Source organism: Sparus aurata, chromosome 24 (assembly GCF_900880675.1).
Source record: "Sparus aurata chromosome 24, fSpaAur1.1, whole genome shotgun sequence".
NCBI lineage: Eukaryota > Metazoa > Chordata > Actinopteri > Spariformes > Sparidae > Sparus > Sparus aurata.
Genome location: NC_044210.1, coordinates 9,857,714 through 9,869,267, shown reverse-complemented (window position 1 = coordinate 9,869,267; position 11,554 = coordinate 9,857,714). Strand labels below are relative to the sequence as shown.

Sequence of the window (11,554 nt, the reverse complement as noted above, 5' to 3'; positions counted from 1 at the left end):
AAAAATGACATAAATTACACAGAAGATTTAATTTGTATAAAAACGTTGTATGCCTTAGTTGTTGTTAGACACAAGGCTTTTATAAGATACTGTAAATTGTAGCTGTAAAAGTAGCGCTGTCTTTACGGTAAATCCAACCTTCTTCCACTCGTTTCCTAATAAATCAAGGTAAATATGACTCAAATGAGTTTATACAGAATACCACGCAGCGCTTTCAGCCAGTCGTGTGAACGCGGAAGACAAGGCACAGCGAATAGCGTGGGGCGACCGTTCTTTTGAGCCAATCAGGAGTCTGCGGGGGCGGGGCCACTCAAGGTGCATCTATTTTCTCTTTTAGAACAGCTAGCTCGTGCAGTTGAAGGACCACGTAACACACAGCCCAGAGGTACCGACCTCCGTTATGTGTATGTCCCGAAGTCGCGCTACATATCCCGGGGCAGTAGTTTTAAAAAAAGGGGACAAAGTTGAGAGAAACTGCCGTGTGAGTGCGCGGGCTCACCATGGAAGAAGTCAGAAAAGCCGTCAAGACCAACCCGGCAGCGACGGCCGGCCTTTTTTCCAAGATATTTTTCTGGTAAGTCGACAGAACGTTGCGGAGGAGAACCGTTGTTAGCTAACGTTACAGTTAGCGGGCGATTTAAACATGTGCCGCCCCAGACAGTGTTAATATGTATGTGTTGGTGTTTATCACTTCACAGTGAATTGAAACTGTCACTAGGTGAGTTTAGACTGACAAAAAAAAAAACCGAGTTGTTTCATTGAATTGGCCATGAAATTTGAGTTTACCTGTAGTCTCACAGTTTTAAAAAAAAAAGTTGTTCCACGTTGAAAAAAGACTTGAGAGTTAGTCACAAACATCCCCTGACATCACCCCCCGTTCAGTGTTGTTTATATTATGAGAATTTCCTGTTGAATCGCTCGCTTTGGTTGCTTAGGTGTAATGGGAAAGTTGGACACAAGCAGATACAGTTCGCTTGTAATAAAAAAATCTCATCAGTTCATTAAGTATTAGTACACCAAACTTCCTGTTTAGAGAGATTAAAAGTGACATCAAATAGTCAATTCGATCACATTAATGCTTCTGACAATTGTTCATAACTGTTAGTTAATTTTTATGGTTCTCCAATAGCACCATGTGCAGTTGATGATAATCTGAACATTTTCCCCTAATTTATCTGTTTTCTTTCTCCATCAGGTGGCTCAATCCTTTGTTCCGCATTGGATACAAACGCCGGCTGGAAGAAGATGACCTGTACGAAGTGCTCGCGGAGGATGGGTCTGAGAGACTGGGCCAGGAGCTGCACAGGTAAGAGAGACCTTGAAAATCAGGTCAACACACAATGTCCAATAACATTGTCCACTTGCTATTGACTTTTATGGAGCAGACAGTTCTAAGTTATTACCACTTTTGTTTTCACCACTCACAGTCAAAATAAAACCTTTTAAATCCTTTTACATCAAATATTTTAGATGATTTATAAATAAATCATGAATTTTAAATGCATTTGTAGACGATGACTCAAATTTCCCACACTCAAGATATTCAAGATTGTCACAAGGAAGAGATGTCAGCAGTGTTTGTGACAAAAGATCCCTCTGACACTTACAAACTACGTCACTAAGTTAATGAGAATTGTATCGCTTAACTAGTCTGTGGAGACATGCCGCTGCTGTAGATTTCAAACCAAAGTCAAAGGAGAACAGTGACCACCTGTGATAATACAGACTGTCTTCTTTAGTGAATTGGGAGATAAAAGATGTATTTTTCTCAGTGGACATCGATAGAACCAAGCACGCCTTCACCACAGATTTCTTGAAGATGAGCTCCTTTCAATTCCCAGCACATCCTGTTTTGTGACAGAATAGCCACTTCAAATTGATCACAACACTTGGAAAGCAAGACGTCACAGTAGTGTGATGCATACCTCAGATGGTGTGAATATAAGACACTGTCCACATTTTTGGAAAAGTACTTTTTAAAGTGACTAAAGCACTTTCAGGCTAGTTCTGCGGGGCAGCCCACCTCAAAATATAATTTTTTATTTAAGCAGAAATGGTCCTTTTTTCATCCCATAAATGGGGAGAAAAACTCAAGGTGCCCTGAAGAGTTTTTTCAAAACAGTTTTTTTCTACTATACTCTATACTGTGCGTATCCTTCCGGTCAAACAAACTTGTATTCTTCCTTGTAAGTCACATGCAAAGCTGTTTTTTCCTTTGACTCCAGCATTGATTATATCCAAGTTTACAACTTTGAGAAATAACTCTGTAGAGGTATACAACCCTGTCTCAGGATGCTGTAAACTACTGTGCACTGTTTTGCCATCTGATAAACCTTTAATCTCAGCAAAGTGTTTCCCCTAGAATCAAGTTGTAGCAGTGTCACACCTGCAATTTTACCCTGTAGCAAACCTCTTGATGCAGGCCGTGATCATCCCTGTTCCTTAAGTCAGCAGCCTCAAGCTTTTAATGACTTCAGGCCAGTTGCCCTCACTTCTCTTGTAATAAGAGTCTTTGAAAAGCTTTTGAAAACGGAGCTTGTGAGGGATACTGAGCATGCACTCACCCCTGTGCAATTTTCCTAGGACACACTGGTATGCTACTGAGGATCACCTTACTTATCTTTTGATTAAAACACCCAGAGGGGAATAAAATGCATGCTAGATTGCTTTTTATGAGTTTTCCTCAGCCTTTAATATTATCAGACCCACAATTTGCCATAAGGTTGACAGCGTTTTGAGTTGAGTTGGGCTGGATAATGTATTTTTCGACAGAACACTAGGAGTGAGAGTAAATGGCCATTTAACAGACTTACTATGATGCTCTATCAGCCGGCGCTGTGTTCTCACCCTTACTTCATATTCTGCATGCAAAGAAGATGTTAGAACTAGATCATATTGACATTTGCTGAGGATTCAGTCAGTGAGAGTCTGCAAGCTTTGTCCAAGACAAAGGATGTGGTGGTAGATCTCAGAAATCAGACCTCAATCTCTGAGCGTGCAATCATCAAAGATCAGACTATTGACTGTGTACATATCTACAAGTATCTTGGGACAGTGATAAATTCTGAACTGACCTTTGGGAAGAATAGTGTGGGGATTGTTACTGTTCTGGATTCACGATAATAAAATCACGATGTTCCTCTTTTCTTTGGCTTTTATTGGCTCAATCTTGTCCTTTCCCTTGAGTCATGCTTTGGTAACTTGCGTCAGGAAAACTGAATATCTCTAAACAAAATTTGGAACTGGGTGAGCTCAGATCCTTATTCCTCAAAGCTGCAGTGTAAAGGGAACTCTATGTTTAGGACTGTTCACATCATTTACATTGTGAATCTTAGCTCCTGCTGTCAGTTTGTGTCCCCTCAGCCAGAACCGAACAATACAGTTTTTTTTTTATCAAACAATGCAAGCAGGAGATGATACTCTTTGTTCATGTGTTGAAGCAGCACCTGGTCATGATCTTCTTAGGAGTTTTAATGCTTTGATACTATGATGATACTTTTTTTTCTTAAATAGTATTTGTTCGGATCTCTTTTGAAAATGTATGGCTGTTATTTATTGTTTTTAACTGTGGAATTCTGAATCTCACATCTGCACAAGAAACTTTTTTATTAGTTTTTTTAGTGGTCTGAATAGATAAAATCAATAATAACAAATATGTTACTAGAGAAGAAATACATTATTCTGAAAAAGTAAAGATAAATGTATGACTTATGACTATAGTCAAACCATAGACCTGAAAACGTGACTGCTAGTATTTTGGTCACTCTCTAGACAAGCATTAATCTATAAAAGCCTTCAACATGAATTTATATGCTGCTTGTCAAGTCAAACATTTCCAAAGTTATCAGGAAGTTTCCTGACAAAGTACAGGTTGTGATGGACAACAACAAAACAGTCTCGGTAGATGTTGATAAAAATGTGCGTTACAGTGTTTATGCAAAGCCCAGTTTTGCAACATGTGCAGGAACAGACAGTTGAGTTTATGTCTTGTTCCAAATACACACTCCCCCAACAGAAACACTCCTCTTCCAAACATAAACACGTGATCTCCACGGCTGCGAAAGATGCTTTGGTTGTGTCATCCATATTTAGAGAACAGGAGGCTTTTCTGTCTTTTTTATTTAGTATAGAAATGTGGATTTCACAGGACCAAGCCCTTGATTTTTACGCACAGCTATTGATTATCTCTGGGCTGCATAGTTTTAATATTACAGCTTCTTATTGTGAAATCTGAATTTATCGGTAGCTGAATGAGCATGAAATCCTTAAAGCAGCTGTCCATAAAGCAGCCACACTCTGTTAGTCACAAGTCATTATTTGGCAGTGTTGAAAAGGTGCCATGAAAAGCAACATTGCGTTACAGAATAATTTAAAGAGTGCTGGCGGCACCACAGTGGAGGAAAAAAGGGTCAAATAAATGGAAAGCAAAGTCTGAAGTGTTTTTGTAACAGTTAATATATTTAATGAGTGTATATACAGATACATGTTGTCTTTCAGCTCTGTAAAAGGATCTAAAAATCGATATTTATCAAATCCTAAGTAAAGACCCAAACTAACAATGAATATGTACTGCTAACAAGTCTTATGTGTTTTTCAAAAGCCTGATATACCGTACTCCTATGTGCCACATAGATTTATTGTTAGAAATATCAATGAGCACACTGTTGAGTGACATGCACCTTTAATTGCACACCGTGTCATTCTGCCACAAAGAGCGTGTGTATTAAGGTGTATTAATCCATTGCTGAAAATACCTCTGTGGTAATATTTTATTTCCTCGTGTTTGGAAAAACTACAGTGATGTGCACTACAGTGGTGGAAAGAAAAGCATTAAATTGTATTGCACAAACAAAAAAGCGTCAAATAAGATTGCACCTTTTATGTGACAGACACTGGGATCATGAGGTTCAGATGGCTACCAAAGAGCTGCGGAAACCTCAACTCTCAAAAGCCATCATCAAGTGCTACTGGAAACCGTATGCAGTGCTGGGATTCTTTACCCTCCTCGAGGTAGGTGTGATAAGCTTTTGAAATGAGCTGAATAAGGTCAAAGTAACACATAATCTGTTGCACAAATACTTCTAATTGAAAGTTAAAGCATAAAAAAACAGACCATTTATAAAACCAGGTGTTCTTGGTTTGTCAGCAGCATTTTTAACACAAAAGAAATGTAACAAATATTATAAAACAGGAGATCTCAGCTCAGCTCAGCAGCTAAATCACTGCACTGTTAAGCAGATTTTGATCAGAACATGCTGTGGTTTGTTAACTGTTAATAATCGCCCAACCTCACACTCGCATGTTCACCCCTCATCTCCCTCTCTGCATATCAGGAAGTCATTAAAGTGATCCAGCCAGTCATCTTGGGGTTGTTGATTCGGTACTTTGAAGATTACGACTCAGGGGACAGTGGAGCTCTCCACCGGAGCCTGGGCTACGCCGCGGCCCTGTCTATATGCAGCATCGGCCTGGCGCTGCTCCATCACCTCTACTTCTTCCATGTCCAAAGAGCAGGCATGAAGATCAGAGTGGCCATGTGTCACATGATCTACAAGAAGGTCAGTAGGAGGACCACTTAACACACAAAGTCATTCCTGAATTATTGTCCTTGGCACAGTCTGACAGCTTCAGTCATGTCATTCGGCAGATTTGTAAATTTGTAGTGATATGTGCTGCTTCACTGATGATTCTCGTCTCTATACAGGCTCTGTGTCTAAGCAGTTCAGCCATGGGAAAGACCACCACCGGCCAGATTGTCAACCTCCTGTCCAATGACGTCAACAAGTTCGATGAAGTAGGTGAAATTAAGACAACAAGAAGCAGAAGGGCTGCAAATTTAGCTGCAAAGTCAAGGCAATACAAAATAGCAAACGCTTTCATTAACCTTCTCAGCCCTTGATTTAACTACTTGTTTACTATCTACTGAAGGCAACCACTTCACTGCCACCTAACCTTTATAGCACTGTAGACTCTGTAGGAAAACTTGACAAAATGAGTGCAATTACAAAAATGTCCAGTAAAAGGAAGTTGCAAGGAAAAATTCGGAAGAAAGGGTTATACATCGCACATAAAGGATTGAGCCTCCTATGGATGTCGAAAATCCTTGAAACAACCGAATTTTGAAAGAGTGTCTTCAAGATTTGAAAAGTGCTTGGATTTTGGATTAAGTGTTTGAAACTGCTTGAAATTGTAACTGCTCGGCTATTATAATAGAATCACTATCTGACTAAATAGCTCCGAGAGCCTAATTGCTTGTACCTGTCGCCTGAAATGAAAATGACTCCACTCAAGCCTCGCTTGACACTCTGCATGACTACACTTGTGCGCTCAGTTTGTTTTGTTTTGAACCGTGCGTTTGAGGCTAACCGAAGACAACGTATTAAGTTAAGATAAAAACATGGGTTTACATACCGAAATACTTTGTTGTAACAGGATGGAAAAGCTTGAAAGCATGCCCAATTCTTGATATTTGACTTGTAAAAATGAGTCTCAAGGTTGGTTATAAAAGGGTAAAATTGATTGAAATTTTCATTGTTTTTATTCTACAGAGATCAAATTGACACAATTGATTGTGTATGACTGTGTGTGAATGAATGGAACCTGGAACCCTGTAAGAGAGCTTTGGGTGTCTTGAAAAGCGTCATACAAATCCAATCCATTGAGCAACCTTCCCTGTCTCTTGACAAGATACTTGCTGTGATTTTAGCTGGCTTTACCTCGGTGTCCTATAGAGAGAGCTGCTGTATCAACACCATCTTCACCTCTACCTGCTGCTGGGCCCATGAGTCCGTGTGACTTGTGTTTTAGTTGTATTATGTTTCTATTATCTCGCACTGCGCATTTAAAAAAAAAAAAAACAACATTTGCTACACTAATATAATCCAAGCTGAAGGTTTTTCCCAACAATTTCTCTCTTGTGAATTGAATTGGCTGAAGTAACTGTTTTGTAATCCGGATTAAAGAGTATTTCATGACTTCTATGACGTATTATTTTAGAAATCCTTCCCACCTGGATGATTCAGAATCTACTTTGGCTGGTTACTGTATCATGTTTTTTGCTCAGTGAAAAAAGGGAGTGTAGTCTAGTGATGTAAATTCAAGAATGCGCAATTGACCTCATTTTGCAAGTCACCACTCATGAATCCTTTGAGGCATGATGACAGCTGCAAGATGAAATGTGTTGATTGGTGTGATTTATTTTACTATCAGGAGTGTGTGGTTTCAGTGTCTCACGCCAGTGCTGCCCTGACTGTTCACAGGCATGTCTCTCCTAGCGCAAAGCACCAAATCCAATTTGTCTGCGTTTGAGTTTCGTTTTAATCAGAACCTGCTGTGAACTCTCAAGTTTCTTGAGGGCATTTTGTTTCTTGGCAGTGGGGCTGTTAATTAGACCATGCCCATGCTTTCATGCTGGGTTAGATTAAAGTCTTTTGTAACTAACTGTCAAGTGACTCCCCCTTTCTTTAAAAACTCCCCAGAATTAAATGATTGGAGATGATCACACATGTTTCTTCAGAACAACCTTGATGATCACTCCGTGACTAAAATGTGACTGACAGATAGTTTTGTCCTGCTTGTGTGTGCTTTTCTGATAATGTTACAAATTATTCAGGGTGAATTCTCTTTAACAGGTGACGATCTTCCTCCACTTCCTGTGGGTGGGGCCTCTCCAGGCAGCTGCGGTGGTGGGGCTGCTGTGGGTGGAAATCGGTCCATCATGCTTGGCAGGCATGGTCGTGCTTATGTTCCTGATGCCTGTGCAAACCATGTTCGGAAGGCTGTTTTCTAAGTTCAGGTAACACAATTCGACTCAAGCTATGTGTGGTCCCCCGCCCCCTTACTTACTGTTGCTCTCCCATTTAAGAGTGCATGTAGTTTGCAGTGATAACAGGGGCAGATTTTCCACTAAAGTCATGGTAATTTTTGAAACAATGGTTTTTAAACCCGAGCAGAAGTGAAAGACTTTTATTTTCCCAGCTATCATGACTGTCACTTGCAGATTTTTTTTTCAGCTCCAACTCGCTAACTTTTTGACATCATGTTGGTGGAAATCTCAGAGTGGAGAGTGTTTCATTATTTATCAATTGAGCTGTAACTAACGATTATGCTTATCCTTCATTAATATGTCAATTATTCTAATTGGTTAGTCGTTTGGTCTATAACATGCTGTCCTCAAATGTTCCTCTTGTTTTGTCCACAACCCAAAGAAAATATTCACAGTTAAGCTGGAATCAGAAAATGTTCCCTTTTTTCCCTTAAAAATGTACTCAAACCTATTAATTGATCATCAAAAATCTTGAAGATTTCTTCAATAGTCATCAAATCATTGATAAAGCTTCATTCATTAGTACATTATATAAATGTGTAAAAGACTGAGGCGTAGACCCCTCCAGACACAACATAATAATGGCACCACTGCACTCATTTAAACCATCATCTTCAATGGCCAGTGCCGTGATAGCCGTTGCTGTGTCAAGTGCTGTGCTCAACACACTATGATTGGGCTTAGCAGCACAAATCTTATTGCATCAGGGAGGCCTATACTGCTAAATATACAAGGCAAAAAGAGAGCTTGAGTGTGTGATGGAGTTGACTTAACCATCAAACTCACCTATAAAGTTATGTATTGTCTGAAAGTGATGTTGATAATCTGATTAACCGGTCTGCTCTCTCTGAACTCTACCCTTGTTAATTATATGGTCATATTCTACTACTACATATTCAATGTGCTGTGTACTTTATAGATGTCGCTGCTACAGCTTGTGAAGTTGAATAATTTTCTTAGTCACACCCACACACTGTGAAGGTGAGACACCTGTGACGATTGTTGTTGTTAGACTCTCAGGCTTGACTCAGTGCACCTCCCCTCCCCCTACTCTATGTCTTGTTCTTTCATGTACTGTAGTATGCCTTGCTGTAATTGCCCTCCAGGGACAAAAAAAAAAAAAGTTGAACTTGAACTTTTTTCCTGTTGGTCCATTTATAGAATTTTTGCTTGTTTTGATGTTTAATGAACTGCATGTGTAGACAGTACTGTAACAGGTCAAGTAATGTGGTTATAAATCTCAGTCAGTTTATGTCTTCAGCTCAAAACAAAGACAAGTACAGGCTGTACGTGTCTGATTACACACTGAAACTGTCGCTCCAGTTGTTTAACCTTCAAACTACATATAACTTCAACGTCAATAGCCTTAGGCAGCTCTTCATCATTCACATCAAATTCAAACTGTGCAGGAAGCAGTGCACATTTTTTGTGTCAAAATGCTTCTCTTTTTTTTTTCATAATTTATGCAGTGTTGAAGCCAACTGAAATGTTCCACTTTTCTCTCCAGGAGTAAAACAGCTGCTCTGACTGACAACAGGATCCGCACAATGAATGAGGTGGTGTCTGGAATTAGGATCATTAAGATGTACGCCTGGGAGAAACCCTTCGCTGCTTTGGTCTCTGAGGTCAGAAGGTAAAAACATGAAGGGATACTTGTTGTCAGTGAGAATATTTAAAGATCAAAGAAAGCATGTGAAGAGGAAAGGTCTCTCAAATCAAATCTGTTAAATGTATCAGGTTTATCAACGTACTTTAGAGGCTTGCCCTAGTTATTTCCTGTCGTAAAAAAAATCCCTCCTCCTTACAGCTGTATCTGATATTTCTAAAACAGCTACAAGAATTTCAGGAAACATTTGTAGCCAAATAGGTGATAATAGTGTTTGCCGTCTCGCCATCAGCTCTGAAAAATGCCGTGAGCAGCTGCAAATTACTCAGCTACTCTCAATGAACTTACACACTAATTAGACAAACAGCTCATTGCTTTTTCTGATACAGCGCTTCATGTGACAAAGCTCTCCGTCTTCAATGCTCCTCTGTAAAAATAGCCTCTAAGTGAAGACCACATGTTTCTCACTGGAATTGCACACGTCAGTGTCATGCATTTTAATAAATTCCTCTCAAGTCCTCACTTGATATATTCCATGAGTAAACTGTAAACTGAAACTCTACTGGTTGTCAGAGGCATACAGCTGTGAGATGGTTGTATCCAGTTTAACTGGTATATTAATCTGTAATGTTTAAGCTGGTGCTTGGACACGTGCTGCTTTGTTGTCCCGCTGCACAGTGCAGTGACATGTGCCGCTCTGAGTGCCTGAATGAAATGGAGTGGAAACAACACCCACCCGACATGTTGCCATTCAGGGTTTGGAGCACGCCCACCCCTATCAACTAGGCATCTTCTTAATCTAATCACTAAAGAAAGACACCGACTGTTATTACAGTTAAACACGTGCTTGTGGCTGATTTTTCACACTCTAACCTCTATGTATGTACTGTATCATATCTGGTCATGTAATTGGATCTCTCTCTGTTGTCTCAGCAAAGAGATATCCAAGATCATGAAGAGTTCCTACCTACGAGGCCTAAACATGGCCTCCTTCTTCTGCGCCAGCAAGATCATTGTGTTCATCACCTTCACAATCTACGTCCTTCTGGGAAATCCCATCACAGCCAGTCGTGTGTTCGTGACAGTGTCACTGTACACTGCTGTGCGACTCACCGTTACACTCTTCTTCCCAAGTGCCATTGAGAAGCTGTTTGAGTGCCGTGTTAGCATCCGCAGGATTCAGGTATGCTGATTTTATGCTTAGTGCTTTAGTATTGGGATTTCATTATGTTCAATGTATTTTTTTGTATTTCTAAAACAGCATAGTTTGCAGTACCAGCCGTGGGCGTCATAAAGTGTGCTGCTCTTTTTTTAAGAGTCGATTGTGAGAGATGCATTTAAGTCTAGAGACCCTGCTCCTACTTGGACTTGAGATGGCACAGCTTTAATGTATTTCTAAAATCACTGTAAATAATGGTTCCTTCATGCAGGCATGTTGACGCCACCATTTCAACAAGTTTGTCATGCCAAACAAACTCACTGCCCTTCATATCATGTGTTCCCTTAAAAAGAAATCATGTAAAAAAGCTGTACAAATATAATATTTTTTTAAGTTTGTCCATGTTTTGTGACTGTGTACGTGTATTCTAAGTTTCACCAATTGCCTGTTATCACTGGCTTAGGCAGAAATGTGTTCTAAGGATAATAAGCAGCATGTGTTGATTTAGATATTTGTTGCAGAATATTTAAAGTCACTAAGTTTGTAGAAGGTTGTAAATTTATTATGGGAGAAAACAGTATTTACATGTAAAATTAATCTACAAACATGATTTTCTTATAAGATGGAGTCTTAGAGGACTTAAAGTTGATATACTAGCCTTTAGTTGGTTTTCTTGCCTGGTCTTCAATGAAAGCAGCAGTATAAATATTGTTTTGCTTTTGCTGATCTCACAGTCACCCTGTTGGTCCAGCTCTGTAATGCTATCATCACCCTTTTTTATGGTTAAGGAGTTCTTGTTGCTGAATGAGATGGAAAAAAATAGCCCTGCACTGCCAGAGGATACGAAGAATCCAGATAAGAATGAGGACGCCTCAGTGGAGATCCAGGACCTGACATGCTACTGGGACAAGGTAAGTTACCTTGTGTTCACTGGCATATAGAGCCAAGTTCACCCAGAAACAGT

The 11,554-nt window shown here is 39.7% G+C and overlaps 1 protein-coding gene across 2 annotated transcripts in view; it reads left to right on the top strand.

Annotated features, from left to right (window-relative positions):
* The first annotated feature begins 321 nt into the window (after positions 1-321).
* The window catches only part of LOC115576876 (multidrug resistance-associated protein 4-like), a 32,270-nt gene continuing 21,037 nt past the window's right edge, over positions 322-11,554 (top strand). The window contains exons 1-9 of one of the 2 annotated variants that reach the window (XR_003982959.1): positions 322-574; positions 1,196-1,306; positions 4,890-5,010; positions 5,334-5,558; positions 5,705-5,794; positions 7,632-7,795; positions 9,333-9,458; positions 10,365-10,614; positions 11,379-11,501. Coding sequence is in view for 1 of the 2 variants with exons in the window: in XM_030409481.1 (XP_030265341.1) it covers positions 501-574; positions 1,196-1,306; positions 4,890-5,010; positions 5,334-5,558; positions 5,705-5,794; positions 7,632-7,795; positions 9,333-9,458; positions 10,365-10,614; positions 11,379-11,501 (1,284 nt within the window). In the remaining variant the exon portion in view is untranslated. The remainder of the gene's footprint in view (positions 575-1,195; positions 1,307-4,889; positions 5,011-5,333; positions 5,559-5,704; positions 5,795-7,631; positions 7,796-9,332; positions 9,459-10,364; positions 10,615-11,378; positions 11,502-11,554) is intronic. The other variant, XM_030409481.1, reaches the window with a different exon arrangement.